Raw genomic sequence first — 21,078 nt, 5'->3', positions numbered from 1 at the left:
TTGAGTTCGTAGGTAAGCTTGAGACAAGCACTAAAAACTATTTCTGACTCCCATTTTTATCTTCACAAAAGAGTTACGTACTTACATGTTTTGTTTTTAAAAGAGTCCATCTTTGTTTCCTTTTAATATGACATATTTTACGATTTTTCTGAGAGTCACAATCGACTTGGTAAAAAGGAAAGAAAAATCCAATTTTAGTGTAATGTCACCAGTACTAAACTGAACACCTCTAGAAAACATGGAGAAAATAAAAAATGGCCCTGGAAGTTTGTAAATTTTTAGAACATGTGTAGAATAGAGGAATTAACAGTGATCTCACATGATTTTATTTATTCTAAATGATGCTATAACTTTGGTTGGGGAGAACTTCACAATGATGTCTGGGACAAGCATGGATGCTCCCATGTCACAGGCCTCACATCCTTGATCAAGAAGAAATATCCAAGATTTAGTCCGTCAGCTATAACATCGGCATTATCCACGACAACTTCTTTGTCTGACAGGAATGGTGGGCCTATAATGGCCCAACGAACTTATGCCAACCCAGATATGAGCGAGTCCCCTGCAATACCATTTGACATGGGGAGTGGGTTTGTGAATGCAACTGCAACACTATATCCAGGACTTATCTTCATTTGGGTAATCTTTCTGCTTCAGAATGTAAAGATCATATATGTTTGCAACACCTTTGGGCTATATATTCTGATCAAATAGATAAAAGACCCCTAACACATGGATCCTTTTATTATCGGCTATCAGCTTAATCTGATACCAATGGAACTGCCTGGAATTAAATTTCCAACTTCGGAAGACTCCAAGGTTGGTTTTTGTTTGCCTATAATTTTGGAGTGTTCATTCTAGACTCTTATTTTCTAAAACTTGATAGTTTAGTGTGAATTTTGGTAAATGTATATAATATCCTATTTACTACCAATTTCTTTATTTAAATGGCAGATCCTACTTCGATACTACAACACTTCCTTGGAGAGAGATGGGGATACAAATCAGATTGTTAAGTTTGGAGCAGTTGCGTGCATTACAGGCCGAGTAACAACAAATTTCAGCAGTTCGGCTCTAAAGATCATGTATTATTCTACTAGAGGACCAGATCCAGAAAACTGTTTTCTTGATGATGCTAACATACTAAAACCTAATCTGGTCGCACCAGCAAATTTCATCTGAGCTGCTTGGAGTTCTGGTGGCACTGACTTATTTGAGTTCCTAGGTAAACTTGAGACAAGCACTATTGAAAAACTGTTTACGAGTCCTATTTTTATATGCACAAAAGAGTTACGTGCTTACATATTTTATTTTTAAAAGAGTCCGTCTTTGTTTCCTTTTAATATGACATATCTTATGATGTTTCTGAGAGTTACAATCGACTTGGTGAAAAGAAAAGATAAATCCAATTTTAGTGTAATATGTCATCAGTACTAAACTGAACACCCCTAGAAAACATGAAGAAAATAAAAAATTGCCCTGGAAGTTTGTAAATTTTCAGAACATGTGTTGAATAGAGGAATTAACAGTGATCTCACATGATTTTAGTTATTCGAAATGATGTTATAACTTTTGTAGGGAAAAACTTCGCAATGATGTCTGGAACAAGCATGGCTGCTCCCCATGTCACAGGCCTCACAACCTTGATCAAGAACAAATATTCAAGCTTTAGCCCTTCAGCTATAGCATTGGCATTATCCACGAAAACTTCTTTGTCTGACAGGAATGGTGGGCCTATAATGACCCAACGAACTTATGTCAACCCAGATATGAGCGAGTCCCCTGCAACACCATTTAACATGGGGAGGGGGTTTGTGAATGCAACTGCAACACTAAATCCAGGACTTATCTTCAATTTGGGTAATCTTTCTGCTTCAGAATGTAAAGATCATATATGTTTGTAACACCTTTAGGCTATATATTCTGATGAAATAGATAAAATACCCCTAACATTCCCTTACACGACTATAGGTACTAAAATTAACATCTCCCCGCCAAGATGAATAGTCTGCTCTTCAAACTGTTTCTCTTCCATTGTGATAATTGCCCCTAATCGCTTTTATTAAAAAAGACTAATGTTTCTTTTAAAAAGAGTGTGGACAGCTTGAATAAGGCTCATCATTCACAAAATGCAAACCTTGAAACATTTTACATTAGCAAATTTGAACTAGATAAATACAACTTCTGCATTCTCCAGAATTTTTTGAATCTTCTTTTGTTCCATCTATATATTTTAATTTAATTTTCTTCTTTCATCTATTGCAGCTTACAATGATTATATGTCATTCCTATGCGGCATGAATGGGTCTGCACCAGTAGTTCTTAATTATACTGACCAGAGCTGTGGTATGTCCATGATGACCACCATGGCAGACCTTAATTTGCATTCTATCACAATCGTAAAACTCAACCAATCTAGAATGGTCCAAAGAATGGTAATCAACATTGCCGAATATTAGACTTACAGTGTTAGTTGGAGTGCTCCTTACGGAGCTTCTCTTAGTGTGGAGCCAAGTTATTTTTTTATTGCTACCGGAGAAAAACAGGTTCCGACGGTGTTCACGTTTTACATAATTGTATAGTCATAAAATGTACGTGCATGTTTTGTAAAGCACAACATATATCAAGACCAAACTGAATCGTTTGCCTGTGTTATCTATAAACATTGATTCTCACAGTAGCATTCTTAAATTTGGATTGTTGTTTTGCACAATATCATAATCCAAATGCTTCTTTAAACAAATATTGTAGTTGGATTATTAACTCTTACAGCTCAGAGAGTCAAAAGGATATCTCATTCTTTTGAATTTCCTAAAATTTAACATCACTTATCCAAGTCTTATGTGGACATCATCAATTATGGTCGTCGCTAATGCCTCTAATTTTATATTTAGACGGTGGTACTGCTTCTACAATTTTTGAGGCATTTCTTGGGTGACCGAGTGTTGTTAGTATCATTTTCGGGTTTTGTTGGTGTTACTATTTGGTTGTGGTGTAGTCTTCCTGCCATAAAGCAGGGGAATTTGGTATTATTGCTTCAAATTTTGAGGAACGGAAAGTATAATTCTCAAAAAGTGTTTATTCTAAAGGTAGTACAATATTTAAGTATTCGGTTACATACTTTATTCTAGGACATTAATTGGCAGCTCTTTAATTGGATATGTTATAACGTAATTCTCGAAAATTGTTTACTCTAAAGACAATATTTGTTTTAATTCCTTGCATTACAAGTTGCTTACTCTTGAGGAAACTACAGAATAAAAGCGATGCAGATGCGCTTTCTGGAGGGATTTTTTCTTGAAATCTAAGAAATTATGTTGAAGAAGCTCTTCCTGTATTGGAGCAAAAGCTATCTGAAGCTACCGAGAGGGATGTTGTACTATGACCTATAGAGGAAAATAGTTATTCAGTCAGTTCTATAAATAGTTCTTATACTATTGATTTTGCTCTCATCTTTCATGTTAATATATTGTTCATTCTAATTCCTATTCATTTTTATAATTTTTGCGGGGTAGTTTGATCATCTGTTCTTCGAACACTATATTTGCAGTTTGATGAATCGTAATAATACTCATCATTTCGACAACTTTGAAAGAGGTGGTCAACAGATTCATCACTTATCCTGCATATTAAACAAATTCTGTTTATAGTTAGACCGAACGCCACCATCCTATCCCCATCCTATCCTTGTTCGAAAGTCATTTTCCAATTCCAGCCACATAACAAAAAGTACACTTTGGTATGTGAAGGTTATAGTGCCTCAATCCGTTGCAAAAAAACTGTTAGTACAACCGAAAGTGCATGTTTGTAACCCAGTGACATAGATCCTCATGTCTGTCCATCTAGATAACGAGCAATAAGAATTTATATAACATTGGTTTTGCCATTAAATACTAACATGTCTACTTACACGTTAAGAATAATTTATGTTCTTTCTGATCCTTTTGTTATAGACCCTAATGTAGCAAGTGTAAGATAAAAGCTTCATAGGATAAGTGAAAATATTTATTCTCTGCAACAAAGAAGTTTATCGCTTATTTGTATTTATTGGCGGGATAGAACGATTTTTAATAGACAAATCAGGTATGCCATCATCTCCAATAATCGATAACGTGCACTAAGTTTGTATTTACTTTTATTTTTTCTCAGTTTTAAGGTATGAAGCTGTTGCTCTTGACCATCGTCTCTTTCTTCATCTTAAACCGTTACTAAGTCATATAATGATGATGTATCAAAGTTTTTCTATTAATAATTGTTGATATGGTTATATTTATTTGGTCTAATCTTTGATTTCTAGGAAGCAAACGAATATAACATTGATTGTATTCGAATGTTTATATTTAATTCAATGTTTATATATGCGTCTGTGTTTTGTTATCACAATAACACCATCACTATGATTGGTTTTGTTAGGTCACACACACACTGTAGAGGGGGTGAATACAGTGTATAGTACAATCAAATCGAACTTTAATAACTCAAGTAATAGAAAACAAACTTTATTGAATCAATAAACTCTGTTACAGTATGGAACTGTTCTCTCTCAGTGATGAACAAATATCACGAGAGCTGCTAGGGTTATATTAAATAATCTTCTCGAATGTGATAACACTTATAGTGTAAACCCTATGTCTGTGTTTATATACTACACAGTTACAAGATAATCGCTAATTGATATGGAATATAATTCTGCTTCCCAAAATATATCAATCAGATATCTTTTATTCCAAGTATTCTATTCTTCATAGAATTTCTTCTTCATGCATATCTCTACTTATGTTTGTCTCGATCTTCTCTTCCTGTAAATCAGCTGCTTTCCTTATCTGAACGTCCTTCAGTACTTAAGTTCTGATATCCATCTTCCGATGATTATCTCCTGATAATATAAGTACTGATATCCTTAAGTCCTGATTTCCAGTAAGTACTGATTCATCCTGTTTAAGTAATATCTGAAAACTAAACTTCAATCATATTAACCATGACATTATCAAATATATCTAACAATCTCCCCCAACTTGTAAATTAACATAATATACAAGTTTAACAGATATTTGATGATGTCAAAAACATTAAGTACAAATGCATGAGAATTTGACTAGATAACTACAACTTACAGTCCTTAAAGCTTTACCAATATTTAACTTCTGATAACAACTATAGTCTGTATTCATATCAGAATTTAAGCAGTTGTAGATCTTGAACTTGGCTTCATCTTCTGATCTCTCTGATGTCAGGAGTTATTCTGAGATAGTTCTTCAACAAACATCTCTCAGCATATCTGAGTTCATCAATCATCCTCCTTTTAGCATCTTGAAGTTCTGCAGTATCTTCACCAATTTGAAAGATTGCAGCCCTGAGATCATTAATTCTAGCTTTTCTTATATCCTGATCCAGTCTGATCAAATATGCCTTATCAGACTCAAGATTGAATTCCACAGCCCTGTAACCCAGAAAGGTAGTTATAATCTTTGCAGTGTTGGGCTTCATTTCAACTATATCACCCTTGTGATCTCTGTACTTTGGAAGATATGTGCTGTCAGACTTAACAGAATAAAGCCTTTTATGTCTTTGAATCTGATTCTTTAAATAGTTTGCAGCACTTTCTGTTATTGAGTCATTCACTTGAAGTAAAAACAATACATGCTCCAGTTCTTCAAAATACTTCAGTGGAATGGCATTTTCCCTTATATGATAAACCCTACCATCTGTCATGAAGTACAACAAGATGTGTTCTTTCAAGTAGGTATGGTAAACCATTTGCACAGATTCTAGTTGATTCAATCTCTCAGGAGTTGCTCCAATACCTGATTCACTTAAGGAAGTTGGATCATTGGTAGTGTTCTGTATTCTTCTTTCATCAGCACTTCCCAATCCAGTTTTATCTCTTGCTTCCTTTCCAGTAATTACTCTTGCTTCAAAACCACTTGCAGCAGTCTTCAAAGGTTGAGTCTGTTTAGCTTTAGTGAATCCTGGTAGGAGTATCTTTGAAGGTTTAACATGAGCAATGTCAGAGGTTTCCTTTGATTTATCTTCTGATATCAAGTTAACTTGAGCTATGTCAGAGGTTACTTGCTTCTTCGAAATATCAGAACTAACTATCTCTTGACTCTGAACAACTTGAGCCATGTCATAGGTTGTCTTAGAAACTTTTCTTGAAGTCAGAGCAAGATCATCATCTTCATCTGTAATTTCTTCACTCACAGGAGGCACATAAACCTTGATAGGTTCACCAAATTTCTCTTTGCCCTTGGACCTTAGATCTATCTGCAGTTGTGATTTAGCCATGGTTGCTTCAGGATTTGTCCTTTCTTTTATCACAATGCCTTTGAGTTTTGGAAGTTTCTTTTTACCAGAAGCTTCAGATTTAGTTTTGACTTTTTCTGATTTAAGTCTGGCTTCTTCTTCCATTAGACTCTCCAAGTCCATTCCTAGATTTTCCTGAAGAAATAAATGTCTTGACATTTCTTCATCAAGATCCAAAAGTTCATCAGAACTTATCCTTTTACCAGTAGCAGAAGTAATTCTTTTTCCAGCATCAGAACTTGTCCCGTGACTTGTGATTTCAGTTTTTCTTGATGAGAAACCTCTAACTTGACTATGACCTCCACCCATTCCAGAGTTTCCTTGGTCATCTTTTTCATGATCCTTCCCCTTCAGTGTCTTATCAGTTTTGCATTTGGAATTTATTACTTTCTCCCCCTTTTTGGCATCAGCACGTAAGAGAAGAGAGACAAGCAATTCCACTGAGGCTTGGATTTCATCAAGTTGAGATTGCTGAGAAGCTTGATTCTTCAAAATATCATTAATCTGAGATTGTTGTTCCTCTTGAGTCTTCTCAATATAAGCAACTCTGTTAAAGGTAGGTTGGAAGAATTTTTTCTTGTCCTCTTAGGCTTGGAAGATGAAGGCTTCACAGTAGGTCCTGAGGATGAAGGTTGAGTTGTCTGTGAAGTTGAGAGATATGATTTGAGATATGTTCTGAGGGTAGGTTGAGTAGTATGAGTGGTATGTTCTGATGGTTGCTGTGGTGTTTGAGATGTGGAGGTGGGTTGGACATCAGGATAAACAGATATATAGTTATCAGGATTATCATTTACCAAGATCTGTTTTAAAGACTGAGACATCTGTAAAGGTCTAACCACCCTTTTCTTGAGGTCAGCATTTACCAAATCATTAAAGGCTCGTTTTGAGATTTTGAATGGTGGAGTTAAGTTAGTGGTAGGTTGGGGTTCATCAACACAACAGTAATTATAAATAAGGTGACAAAATCTAGCAAAGTAGACAATATTCCTATCTTCTGTCATCCTATCCCCAATAAAACCTATCACAGCAGTTGCAAAATCAAAATGAGTTTGGTTAATGATAGCATACCCGATGTGCTGACTCATTATAGGGATGACATCAAAGTTGGAACACTTATTCCCAAAAGCTTTAGTGATGTATTCGAAGAAGAAGCTCCATTGCTTTATGATATGAGCCCGTTTCAACTGACCAAGCTTTGCCAAACTCTGCTCATACCCCAAACTGGCCATTAACTCTTGAAGAGCTGATTCCTCCGAGGTTGAAAAAGTACATCCTTCTGGTAAATGTAGGGCCTTGCGAATTGTACCAGGAGTTACCACATGTGTAGAATCATCCACTTCGAAAACAATACTGGGAGTACCGTTTGTACCACCATTATCAAAGTGCCCAGTCCGCCAAAACGTCAGAACTTGTTGGCTTGAAAAGACTGAAGGCTGGGTCAATGCATACCCAATTTTACTGTGTGCAAGAAGATCTTGTACAAAATACAGCTCAGACGGAGCTTTAGCATGATCGAGAATTGCAGCATAGTTATTTGGAACGAACTTAGCTCCATCAATGATCAAATCCTTAGGTGTCATGAGAAAAATCGAAAATGAAGAGTTACATGTTAGGTGTTTGATAAAATGTTTATATGAAAAACCAACGTCAGGAGATGAAAGAGAGTAAAAGCAAAGAAAGAGAGATAAAGTGTAAAAGTAAATAAAAGATTGTATAATCTTCTCTCTCTCTTACTTATACTTGGTAAAAAAATATAACCGTTGGACACCTGTCAAACATGCAGTAATAATGAATAGTTAATGGGCACGGGAAAACAGTAATCATTACTTACCCACTTGCAGTTTTTCAAGGAAAAACCGTTCCACTTACCCAGTAATTCCATTAATCGAGGTAAATCAGTTTTAATTCAAAATTGAAACTGTCCCCACTTATTCAATTTTTTTCACTGCAACACCAATATTCTGATAAAAAATTCAAGTATGATAATGACCAAAATAAATCAAGTAAATAAGTACTGATATTGTAAGATCAGAACTTAATTTAAATTCAAATAGAAATGATCATCAGAACATGGATATATCACGATTTATCATTGCATTTAAGTTACAAACATCTCAGAGACAATAACTTGAAAAAAAATAGAAATTCCATTAATATATTAAGATAATACATTCATGAAATTTAAATTACATCAGAGCTGTACAAGATTGTCCTAAGCTGCTAAACCTAACATCAACAGCCTTTGTCCTAGCTCAAGAAGCAGGGCAAAGCTGACGATGAAGAAAAACAGGAAGAAGAAAAAAAATTGTTTCTTCTTCCTACTCTCTACAAAAAGAATAGTGAGTCTGATGATTCGCTCTTGCTGGCGGAGAGCTTCCAGCCTTTCCTCCTCCAATCGCTCCAGATGGCGATGGTAGTCCATGTAAAAGAACAGGAGGTGGGTTAGGACCTCCTGGGGAACAGAGTCCCAAATCTCATCAGGAATGGCAGTGACGTGCCATTCCCGCTGCCAGGCTTCACAGCTCAGCTCCATGTTGAATGTTTCATAGTTTAAAAATATATTGTAGTTAACCATGATGTTGTGTATGAAGAAAATGAAGGTGAGTTTGTGAGAAAAGAATTGATGTATAGGTTGATGTGAAGTGGTTGTTTATATAGGCAAGAGAATGCCAGGAGACGTAAGGAATTTAATGCTGACAGGTAGAATTAATTCTACCTCGTCTCCCTAAACTTGGAAGACGAAAAACAGTCATTGGAAGTGTAAGACAGGGTTTAATGCGCATAAGTAACAAGTAAGAATTACTGTGCATGTACGTGGACCACTATCCCTAATTATAGTGACTGTTAATATTCCGTCTGAACATATTCTGATTTAAAATGAGACTGTTTTTAGATTTTATCCACAGATAAGTCAAGTAAAGGATCATAATTTAATATCATAACTTAGACTTATATCAGAACTTAACAGTTATCAGAACATGATTTCTTAACTCGAAAAATGAATGCCTATCTTTGTAATTCTTCACACAAATTCTGATTTAGATTCTTCAGAACTTAATCATCAGAACGTTCATCAGAACTTGTCCTCAGAATTTATGCAATGTGACACATAAACTGTTCATCTAAAATAACATAGATCACCACAGTAAATTTCATTATTCATATGGAGTGTTTAGTGTGTGCATTAAGCTAAATATCAGACAAAGAGTTAAGTCTGATTCACTTCAGTACATCTTAGAAATAAGGTATAACTAAAACTTTACTAAAAATCTATCATTATTCTGAAGCCTACTATTGAATGAGTTCATGCTTGAGTCCACCTCAACTGTTTTGTGCTAATTTTGTGCATCTTTTTAAATTCCATTTTACAGTGGCTTCTCTATGTAAGTGAGTCACGACTGCTTATCAGAATTTATGCTATTATCAGAGTATTTCTCCAGTAATCATAGAGTGTGAAAAGTCACCAAGAAAATATTTTGCTTTTTTTGATGCATATTACTTAATACCAGCAATGCACTTGGGTCGTCCCTTCCACATTTTTACTCTAGACCTCAAAGGAGTACCTGATTTTTTTTTTTTTTCCTTTTTCTTTTGATAAGTGAGGTTTATCAGCACTTAGTACATTCAGCAGATTTACTAACACCAGAACTTAACAGATGAGAAGCATTATTCTAGTTTTTGACTTAGTAATAAGATAGACAAAGTAAACTTAACTAAGCTCAATATCAGAATTTGCTTGTGTCAATGGATTTCCACATAAATAATTACTTCTAACATGGGATCTCTAGTATATTGAAGATTACTAGGTCAACATCTAGCACAGGTATCCTCATAGGATAGAATAGTTACATAAACAGACATATCACAATCAGAGTTTAGTAAGTCACATCAGTCACCAGTCAGTACTTAAGCAATTTTCAATTAAGCATAGAATACACAAAGAGAGTAATTTCTGTAAATACTGATCATAAAGTCTGATGCATCAGAACAAAACTAAGCAGATTTAGAGAAAGAACCTGAAACCATTCCAAGTTCATTTACCAATCTTGTAAAAGTAGCTTCATACAGTGGTTTTGTGAAGATATCTGCTAGTTGTTGATCTGTTGGAACAAAGTGCAATTCCACTGTACCTTCATCCACATGTTCCCTTATGAAGTGGTACCTAATGCTGATGTGCTTGGTCATTGATTGTTGAACTGGATTACCTGTCATAGCAATAGCACTTTAATTATCACAGTAAATAGGGATTTTAAAATATGTTAACCCATAATCCAGTAACTGATTCTTCATCCAAAGAATCTGTGCACAACAGCTTCCTACAGCAATGTACTCTGCTTCTGCAGTTGATGTGGAAATTGACTTTTGTTTCTTGCTAAACCAAGAAACCAATCTGCCTCCAAGAAACTGGCAGCTTCCACTTGTGCTTTTCCTGTCAATTTTGCAACCTGCAAAATCTGCATCTGAGTAACCTATTAGTTTAAAATCTGATTCTCTGGGATACCACAATCCAAGATCAGCTGTTCCTTTAAGATACTTGAAAATTCTTTTCACAGCTGTTAAGTGAGGTTCTCTTGGATCTGCTTGAAATCTTGCACAAAGACAGGTAGCATACATGATATCAGGTCTACTAGCAGTTAGATAGAGTAGAGAGCCAATCATACCTCTGTAATCAGTAATATCTACTGATTTACCAGTATCCTTGTCCAATTTTGTTGCAGTGGCCATGTGAGTGGATGCACTTGAACAATCTTGCATTCCAAATTTCTTCAGCAAATTTCTGGTGTACTTAGCTTGACAAATAAAAGTGTCCTCTTCATTCTGCTTGACTTGAAGGCCCAGAAAATAGCTAAGCTCCCCCATCATACTCATTTGATATCTTGACTGCATCAGTTTGGCAAACTTCTTGCAAAGTCTGTCATTTGTAGAACCAAAGATGATATCATCAACATATATCTGGACCAGAAGTAAGTCCTTTCCATGGTTGAGGTAGAACAGTATTTTGTCTATAGTTCCTCTGTTAAATCCACTTTCCAGAAGAAACTGAGCTAGAGTCTCATACCATGCTCTTGGAGCTTGCTTAAGTCCATAAAGTGCTTTATCAAGCTTGTAGACATAATCTGGATATTTGGTATCTACAAAGCCTGGAAGTTGTTCAACATATACTTCTTCCTCCAATTCTCCATTGAGAAAAGCACTTTTCACATCCATTTGAAAGACAGTAAACTTTTTGTGAGCAGCATAAGCCAAAAATATCCTTATGGCTTCCAATCTAGCAACTGGTGCAAATGTTTCATCATAATCAATTCCCTCATGTTGAGAATATCCTTTTTCAACCAGCCTTGCCTTATTCCTTGTAATTATGCCATCACTATCAGTTTTGTTTCTGAATACCCATTTTGTACCAACAACAGATGTATTCTTTGGTCTTGGCACTAGGGTCCAGACTTTGTTTCTTTCAAATTCATTTAACTCTTCCTGCATTGCTTGCACCCAATCAGCATCTTGAAGAGTTTCTTCCACTTTCTTTGGCTCAGTCTGAGAAAGAAAAGAATTGTAAAGACATTCACTTGAAGTAGCTTTTCTAGTTCTGACACCTGCATCAGGATTTCCAATTATTAAATCAGGTGTATGTGATTTAGTCCACTTCCTTGCAGATGGAAGGTTTTCTCTAGAACTGGATGCTCCCCCATGATCCATGCTGTCTTCATTCTCATTTTCTGATGCTCCCCCTGAAACTATGCTCTCGGAGTTGGATTTTTCAGAATTTAGATTTTCAGAATTTTCAGAAATTAGCTTATCAGAACTTGACGAATCAGAACTTGAAGAGCCAGATGTATGTTCTGATGCTTCTTGAGATGTGGTAATATCTTGAGTATGCTCCCCCTGCATAGGTGCATCTTCCTTTGGCGTAGTTACCACAGTTTCAATAATATCAGAGTTTAATCCATCAGAGTTTGCAGTATCGGGATTTAGATTGTCAGGATTTTCAGTATCAGAATTTGAGTCTTCATTTTCAAATCTCAGCTGATCATGATCAATAAAATCTTCAAGTCCAGTATTCTTCTTATCATCAAAAGAGACATTGATAGACTCCATGACCACTCTTGTTCTCAAGTTATAGACTCTGAAGGCTTTTGTGGAAAGTGGATATCCAACAAAGATCCCTTCATCAGCTTTTAGATCAAACATGGATAGCTGTTCAGGATGAGTCTTAAGAACAAAACACTTGCATCCAAATACATGAAAATACTTCAGATTTGGCTTCTTTTTCTTCACCGTCTCATATGGTGTCTTTCCCTGCTTGTTGATGAGTGTTGGATTCTGAGTAAAACAAGCAGTCTGCACAGCTTCAGCCCAGAAATAGGTTGGAAGCTTTGCTTCATCAAGCATTGTACGTGCAGCTTCAATGAGAGTTCTATTCTTCCTTTCAACAACTCCATTTTGCTGTGGAATTCCAGGAGCAGAAAATTCCTGCTTGATTCCATAGTTTTTGCAGAACTCTTCCATTATCAAATTCTTGAACTCAGTACCATTATCACTCCTTATTATTTTCATAGAATCTTTGACCAATTTATCCAGTTGCCTGACATGATCAATCAAGATAGATGCAGTTTCACTTTTAGTGTGCAAGAAATACACCCATGTGTATCTGGTGAACTCATCCACTATAACCATAGCATATTTCTTCTTTGCAATAGACATGACATTTACTGGACCAAATAGATCAACATGTAGTAGGTGATAAGGCTCAAGAATTGATGATTCAGTCTTGCTCTAAAATGAAGATTTCCTTTGTTTAGCCTTCTGACAAGAATCACAAAGGCCATCAGGAGCAAATACTGACTTTGGAAGTCCTCTCACAAGATCTTTCTTAACCAACTCATTTATATTGTTGAAATTTAAATGAGAAAGTTTCTTGTGCCAATTCCAGCTTTCTTCAATTGATGCTCTACTCATCAGGCAGATTGCAGAACCATCAATACTTGTTGAAAGCTTGGCTTCATAAATGTTACCACGCCTGTATCCTTTCAGAACAACTTTGCCTGTAGATTTACTTATAACTTCACAGTGTTCTTCAAAGAAATCCACATGATAACCTCTGTCACAGATTTGACTGACACTCAGCAGATTGTGTTTAAGTCCTGAGACCAGAGCTACTTCTTTAATAATGACATTCCCAAGATTAATATTGCCATATCCCAATGTTTTTCCAATGTTTCCATCTCCATAAGAAACACTTGGGCCAGCCTTCTCCACAAAGTCTGATAGCAGGGCTTTATTTCCAGTCATATGTCCTGAACATCCACCGTCCTGAACTAGGATGTTTTTCCTGTTGCCCTGCAATCACAAAGACCACTAATGATTAGTTTTAAGGACCCAGACTTGCTTGGATCCTTTGGCCTTATTAAGTTTGTTAACATTTGCAGCGGATTTAACATCAGAATTTATGTTAACATTTTTCTTATCAGAATTTACACTAGAAGGAAAAATGGAAACTTTCTTTAAAGAAGGTTTTATTTGATAATAATCATAGTACAAACTATGATATTCCTTACAAGTATAAATGGAATGCCATAAACTACCACAATAAAAATAAGGATTTTGTGGCTTATATCTAACAGACTGACTCTTAACTCCTGACTTTGAAGGTAAGGAGTTTATGTTCTTATTTTTCCTGCAAAAATAAGCCAAATGGTTAGAACTTCCACAGTTATGACACGTTTTCCTAGGAGCATCAGGAACAGGCTTATAATCGTTGGTTTGATTCACACCTTCCTTTCCATTCCTATTTTCCTAGGTGATTTTTCCTTGTTTGCATTCTTAACATCTTTCAGCTTATGCTTAAGCTGCTTCTTAGTCATTAAACCTACGTTTACTTCAGTTGTCTTTTCCTGTTTTAGTTTGTCAGAAGTTAATTCCTTTTTAACTTCTGATTTCTCATTATCAGACTTTACAGTTACAAACTTAACAGGCTTTAGCTTAGATTTTTGTTTAACAGCTATAGGCTTAACATCTACAGTTCCTTCATCATTCTTATCCTCTCCATAACCTAAGCCCTCTTTCCAGTTTTCACTACTTAACAGATTCTGAGTTGTTCTGCCATAGTTAGTCCAAGTCCTGATAACCTCTCTTTCCTTTTCTAACTCAGCTTTTAGAGATTCATTCATTTTTAGCACTTCATCCCTAACATAAAAAGCATTATCTCTATCTTTCTGAGTTTGATGGAACATAACTAACTCATTTTTTAAGAAATCATTTCTTTTCTTAAAAGCCAGGTTTTCAGAAGTTAATCTTTCACATGTTAAAGTTTGATCTATATAACTAATAAACATGGTCTTAAGATATTTTCTCAACTCATTAATATCATCAGTATGAAAAGCATAAGTAGTTTGAGGTACCTTTGATTCAGCAGCTTCAGAACTGCTTTCAGCACTTGCTTTATCAGCATTTGCCATCAAGGCATAATTCTCCTCACTTTCAGAATCTGAGATGTCTGCCCAGCTTTTCTTCTTTGTGATAAGAGCCTTGCCTTTGTCACTCTTCACTTTCTTGCAATCAGGAGATATGTGGCCTTTCTCACCACAGTTGTAGCATTTGACATTTGTATAATCTCCTCTGTCAGACTTTCCTCCTCTGCTATCAGATTTTCAGAAATTCTTCTTATCAGAACTTGTGCCTTTCCTGGAAAACTTCTTTCCCTTCCTGAACTTCCTGTATGCAATCTTTGTGATCCCTTTCACCATAAGAGCACACAGCTTCATCATCTCTTCATCAGCATCTGTCTCAGGCAAGCTTTCAGATTCTGAGTCATCATTACTTTCAAAACTTGATGACTCAGTATCAGACTTTGTGAAAAGAGCTTTACCCTTGTCTTTCCTTGAGGTAGCTGCCTTGGGGGATTCTTCTTCAGCCTTAAGAGCAACTGTCTTTGACTTTCCTCCTTTCCTCTTGCTTCTTTGTTCCATCTCAAGTTCATGAGTCTTGAGCATTCCATAAATTTCATCAAGAGTTGTTTCATTAAGATTATAGTTATCTCTTATTATTGTTGCCTTCAAATTCCAGCATTCAGGAAGAGCTAACAGGAATTTAAGGTTTGAGTCTTCAAGTTCATACTCCTTATCAACCAGTGACAAATCATTCAAGAGTTTGACAAATCTATCATATAAATCAGTCAATGACTCATTAGCCTTTGAGTCAAAGTGTTCATACTCTTGAGTGAGAATTGTCTTCCTGTTCTTCTTAATCGTATCAGTTCCATGACATCTTGTTTCCAAGGCATCCCATATCTCCTTTGCAGTCTTGCAGTTTATTACCCTGTTTGACATTATATTATCAATGGCACTATGCAGTAAGTGTCGTACCTTAGCATCCTTAGCAATTGATGCGATATCTTCAGCAGTGTAATCACTCTTCTCCTTTGGTACAGTCTTTGCTGCTTCACCTGCAACTGCAACAACGAGCTTGGTTGGTTTGTGAGGCCCTTCCTTGATTCTATCCAGATATTCTGGATCTGTCGCTTCCAGAAACATGGTCATCCTCACCTTCCATATGGGATATTCAGATGATCTCAATATGGGAACTCTAATAGTCTCATATCGGCTTTGAATTTGTGTCTTTGGAGGTTCTTCAGTTTTGGTGGGCTTAGTTGGAGTCTCTGTTTCAGACATGATTTTGTTTGGATCTTAAACTGTTTATGCATTAACAGATTAGCTCTGATATCACTTGTTAGGTCACACACACACTGTAGAGGGGGTGAATACAGTGTATAGTACAATCAAATCGAACTTTAATAACTCAAGTAACAGAAAACAAACTTTATTGAATCAATAAACTCTGTTACAGTATGGAACTGTTCTCTCTCAATGATGAACAAATATCACGAGAGCTGCTAGGGTTATATTAAATAATCTTCTCGAATGTGATAACACTTATAGTATAAACCCTATATCTGTGTTTATATACTACACAGTTACAAGATAATCGCTAATTGATATGGAATATAATTCTGCTTCCTAAAATATATCAATTAGATATCTTTTATTCCAAGTATTCTATTCTTCATAGAATTCCTTCTTCATGCATATCTCTACTTATGTTTGTCTCGATCTTCTCTTCCTGTAAATCAGCTGCTTTCCTTATCTGAACGTCCTTCAGTACTTAAGTTCTGATATCCATCTTCTGATGATTATCTCCTGATAATATAAGTACTGATATCCTTAAGTCCTGATTTCCAGTAAGTACTGATTCATCCTGTTTAAGTAAGATCTGAAAACTAAACATAAATCATATTAGCCATGACATTATCAAATATATCTAACAGGTTTATTTGTATCGTATTTTATAATATTTTTCAAGTTTTTGATTTGATATAGATTATTCAAAAGGCATAACTTTTAGTCTCAATGATCATATGTTGGGTGCATGGATTTACTTAATAATGTCTAACCTTAGATAATGAGTAATGATTTAATATCCATGGCCTCATCTCAAAAGTTTTTATAATTATGATGTGTATTATAATTATTATGTATTGTACTTATAGTTTTAATAATATGTTATCATTTTCAGATTTTCTTTAGTACTCATTATACTGGAATATCACTAGAGATAAGTTTAGAAAAGTAGAGTTGCAGAAAATGGATTTGGCCCTGTTTTCATTTATTTAAATTCCATAGAAAATGGGAGTCCCCTTAAACTATAATCAGATGCTAAACATGAGGTTATCCCTCGATTTGATACATGGAAATTCCGCACACATATAGAGGTACATACTTGCATTTTATTGTCAGTATTCTAACCATTTTGATTTTAAAATTCTTATAGAAACTCAAAGTTGGCCATACAATTTCCCTCTTTCAAAAGACTATCCATATACTAATGAGCGAGGCATTCCGAGTGGAAGGATGTTGGTCAATAACAGTTAATAAGCACATTTCCCTGTGAAAAGTGGAATTACTGGATGAAAATAAAAGTATTAATTTAAGATATTGATCAGCAATAGTAATTGTCTTTTCGAAACTCTTGTCCATGGTGTTTCACTGGATAATATGAAGCTTATAGAGGAACTCTGTGTGTAATGTACTACATATTATTTGATCAGATGAAATAAAGGAATCATGAAGCAAGTTAAAACTAATACTGCATTGGAATTGAACATTTCTGAATCCCTTTCCACGTTCTCTGCTTTTACGCTAGGTGCAATCTCAAAGACCAATGCAATCGTGTAAGTGCTGGGTTTTGAGAACATAAACGCAATGGAAACAGTAATTAAAAATGTGTAAAATCAGAATTTTTGAAACCCACCGCAGAATCCATGCGGAAAATAGATATTTAATTCGTAGATCAGATTGTTTACCTTAAGAAGCTTTACAAATTGGTTGACTAATTGAGATCCAAAACTTGTTCAATCACAACGCATCCCGCTCTCGCGATCTACGCTCTATCGGTATCCACACGAATGCTTGAACACAAGAATTGAATGTGTACTAGCACAAACTCGTTTCTTCTTGCTCTCTCCATCTTCTCCCTTGGTGGCTAGGGTTTTAGTAAAAGTCTTGTATCCAAAATCAGCCACACAAGAGATATTATATAGAGAGTATAATAAGAATTATAACTCTTAACTAATTAGGAGTTATTATTAATTCGAAATTCCTATTTGTATAATAATTAAGTCACGCTTAATTATTTAACAAATGAATTTCATAATTAATATTAGTAAATTCGAATATCAAAATTTATCTAATTAATTACGTCAGACTTAATTAATATTATAAATAATTTGAATTACTTTAATATAATTTAAATCCAATTTAAATTAAATAATCCTTCAAGCATTCTTAGTGTGTGACCCTATAGGTTATTATTACGTTGGCAATAAATTTTAAATCTAATTTAAAATCGTAAACAATAAGCGGCATATAGTAATACATCATTGCTACCTAAGTAATAATAATTGAATCGGTGATCGATTAAACCTTTCGTGAATAATGTACAATATAATATAATTCCTTTAACCAAATATTATAGATTAAACTAGAGGCATGTAATGTGTCATCCTCATCACAGTTTAATCCAAGTTTCCTTGATCAATGAGTAGACTATCATATCAAATCAACATTTGAGCGTGGCCACGCATTTCATAGTCTACCTCACACAAGAGGCCAATAATATCACTCCTAAAATAGGAGGGTTAAATCTCATCTAGATCATTCATATTTCTCATATGATTCATAATATACCCAATGTACACTTTTATCATTAACTGGTCAAGGATAACTTTTAATGGAATCAATGTATATTAATTCTTGTATAAAAATATAATGACTTCTGGTCTAAGGACCATTACATCAGTATCACTGTGAGAATTACTTATGACACAACAGACATGTAGAATCTCACATTAAGTCAGTCCAGCACCATGTACATATACATCTGCCAGTGCTTTTGACTTTAGTATCATCATACCTATGATCAATGAGATGTGATCATCAGTCAACAAAAACACCAGTCTTAATGCATTATTATTGTCCCTTAATAATAATACTCGAATAGGGACCTTTAGGAATATTGATACTATTCTCATAATCTCATTTCTAAGTCACGTACTTAGAGATATAGAATTGCATATCATATTCCAAGGACATTTATTAATCAAACATTTGTATCGCAGTAAATTAAGAATTTATAAATTATAAAGGGAATAATCGATAAAACATAAACATTAATAATCCTAATATCTTAAACTAAAACATCATAGTGTTGTCTCTAGGGCACAAAAACTAACAATCTCCCACTTGCACTAGAGCCAATCACCCATGTATCTAATACTCATGGAACTCGTATGACTATCGTGCTTCTGCTACGACAAAGCCTGAGTCAGTGGGTCTGCAACACTATCAGTACTATACACTTTATATTTATATCTCCTTGATCATTTATCTCATTAATAAGGTGATATCGCCTAAGGACATGTTTAAACAGTCTCCTTGGCTGTTTCAAGAGTATCAATATATTCGGCTTCCATTATAGAATCATCAATGTTCTTGCTTTGAACCATTCCAGCTAACATAACTTATATTTAGATAAAACGCAAACCAGACATAGACACATAATCATCCTTGTCTATCCAGAAATTAGGTTAAGAAACTAGTATCAGTGTAACCCTTTACAACCAGTTCCCTATCTTCTCCATACACGAAAAATAAATCTTTGGTCCCATTTAAGTACTTAAGAATATTCTTGAAAATTATCCAGTGACCCTCACATGGATTAGACTGGTATCTGCTCGTCATGCTCAAAGCATACGAAACATCAGGATAAATCCATATCATTGTACATATTATAGATCCAATTGCTAAAGCATATGGAGCTTTTTTAAATGGCCCTTATCATCTAATGATCTAGGGGAAATTATCTTTTGAGATCACTATCCCATGAGACATCAAAATATATCCTTTCTTTATCTCCTGCATCCTAAAATGATGCAGTATTTTATCAATGTATGTACTCCGACTAGGTCGATTAATCTTTTCAATCTATCTCTATAGATCTTGATCCCTAATATATAGGTAGCATCGCCTAAGTCTTTCACCGAGAAACTATTTCTCAACCAAGTCTTAACATCCTGTAGAGAAGGTATGTCATTCCTTATTTGTTATATGTCATCTACATATAATACTAGGAATGTCACATGGCTCCCACTAACCTTCTAGTAAACACATGGTTCATCCTTATTTTGAATAAAGCCAAACTCTTTGACCGTTTCATCAAAATGAATATTCATTCTCCTTGAGGCTTGCTTCAGTCTATAAATAGATAGAAGCAACTTACATACTATCTTAGAAAACTTTGGATCGACAAAACCCTCAGGTTGTATCATATATACATCCTCTTCAAGGCTCTCATATAAGAAAGAAGTCTTGACATCCATTTGCCAAATCTCATAGTCAAAGTAAGCAACTATTGCTAACAAAATCCTGATGGACTTGACCATAGTAACTGGTGAAAAAGTCTCATCATAGTTTATACCATGAATTTGTTTGAAACTTTTTGCCACTAGTCGCGTCTTATAGGTCTGTACTTTACCATCCATGTCTGTTTTCTTCTTGAAAACCCACTTGCACCCTATAGGTTTTACCCCTTCGAGTGGATCAACTAAAGTCAATACTTTATTTTGATACATGGATTCCATCTCGGATTTCATGGCCTCTATCCATCTCTCGGAGTCTGAACTGTTCATAGCATCTTGGTAGGTGAGAGGCTTATTATTATCCTTAAGCATCACATCACCATCTTGAGTCAAAAGAAATTCATAATTTCTCCCGGGATCATGGTGAATCCTACTAGATCTACGAATAACCTGTGTTTCTTGGACATGATTACTTTCAACATTTTGATGTACATCCTGATCTTATTCCAACTCTGGTTCAATATTATAATGTGGTTCTCGATCTTCATCGAGATGTACTATCCTCCCACTGATTTTCTTAGAAAGTAGTTCTCCCTCAAGAAATACAGCGGCCCGAGCAACAAACACTTTATTCTCGGACGGATTATAAAAACTATACTTTATTCTCACTTGGGTATCCCACAAAATAGCATATATCTAATTTTGGTCCAAGCTTGTCGAAGGTTAAACGTTTTACAAACGCTTCACGTCCCCAAATTTTCATAAATGACATGCTATGACATTTATCACTCTATATCTCATACGGAGTATTTTGAACCGCTTTAGTCGGAACTTGGTTAAGTGTATATGTAATCGTTTCTCGAGCA

The 21,078-nt window shown here is 35.1% G+C and overlaps 1 protein-coding gene across 1 annotated transcript; it reads left to right on the top strand.

Annotated features, from left to right (window-relative positions):
• Positions 1 to 519: 519 nt before the first annotated feature.
• On the top strand, positions 520 to 2,459 carry LOC141701963 (subtilisin-like protease SBT2.2). Its single transcript, XM_074505651.1, has 4 exons — positions 520 to 639; positions 955 to 1,120; positions 1,579 to 1,881; positions 2,266 to 2,459. The coding sequence occupies exons 1-4, from the start codon at positions 520 to 522 to the stop codon at positions 2,457 to 2,459; spliced, it is 783 nt and encodes a 260-aa protein (XP_074361752.1).
• Positions 2,460 to 21,078: the final 18,619 nt, after the last annotated feature.

Source organism: Apium graveolens, chromosome 2, assembly GCF_009905375.1.
Source record: "Apium graveolens cultivar Ventura chromosome 2, ASM990537v1, whole genome shotgun sequence".
NCBI classification, from domain to species: Eukaryota; Viridiplantae; Streptophyta; class Magnoliopsida; order Apiales; family Apiaceae; genus Apium; species Apium graveolens.
The sequence above is the reverse complement of the archived record's forward strand: the minus strand, read 5'-3'. Positions and strand labels throughout refer to the sequence as shown.

What these genes read in the sequence shown, in the direction of transcription:
- LOC141701963 (XM_074505651.1), top strand. Translation starts at nt 520, where the DNA reads ATGGCCCAACGAACTTATGCCAACCCAGATATGAGCGAGTCCCCTGCA. An exon ending in CAGGACTTATCTTCATTTGG is followed by an intron (nt 640 to 954) that starts GTAATCTTTCTG and finishes TTTAAATGGCAG; the next exon opens with ATCCTACTTCGATACTACAA. An exon ending in TAATCTTTCTGCTTCAGAAT is followed by an intron (nt 1,882 to 2,265) that starts GTAAAGATCATA and finishes CATCTATTGCAG; the next exon opens with CTTACAATGATTATATGTCA.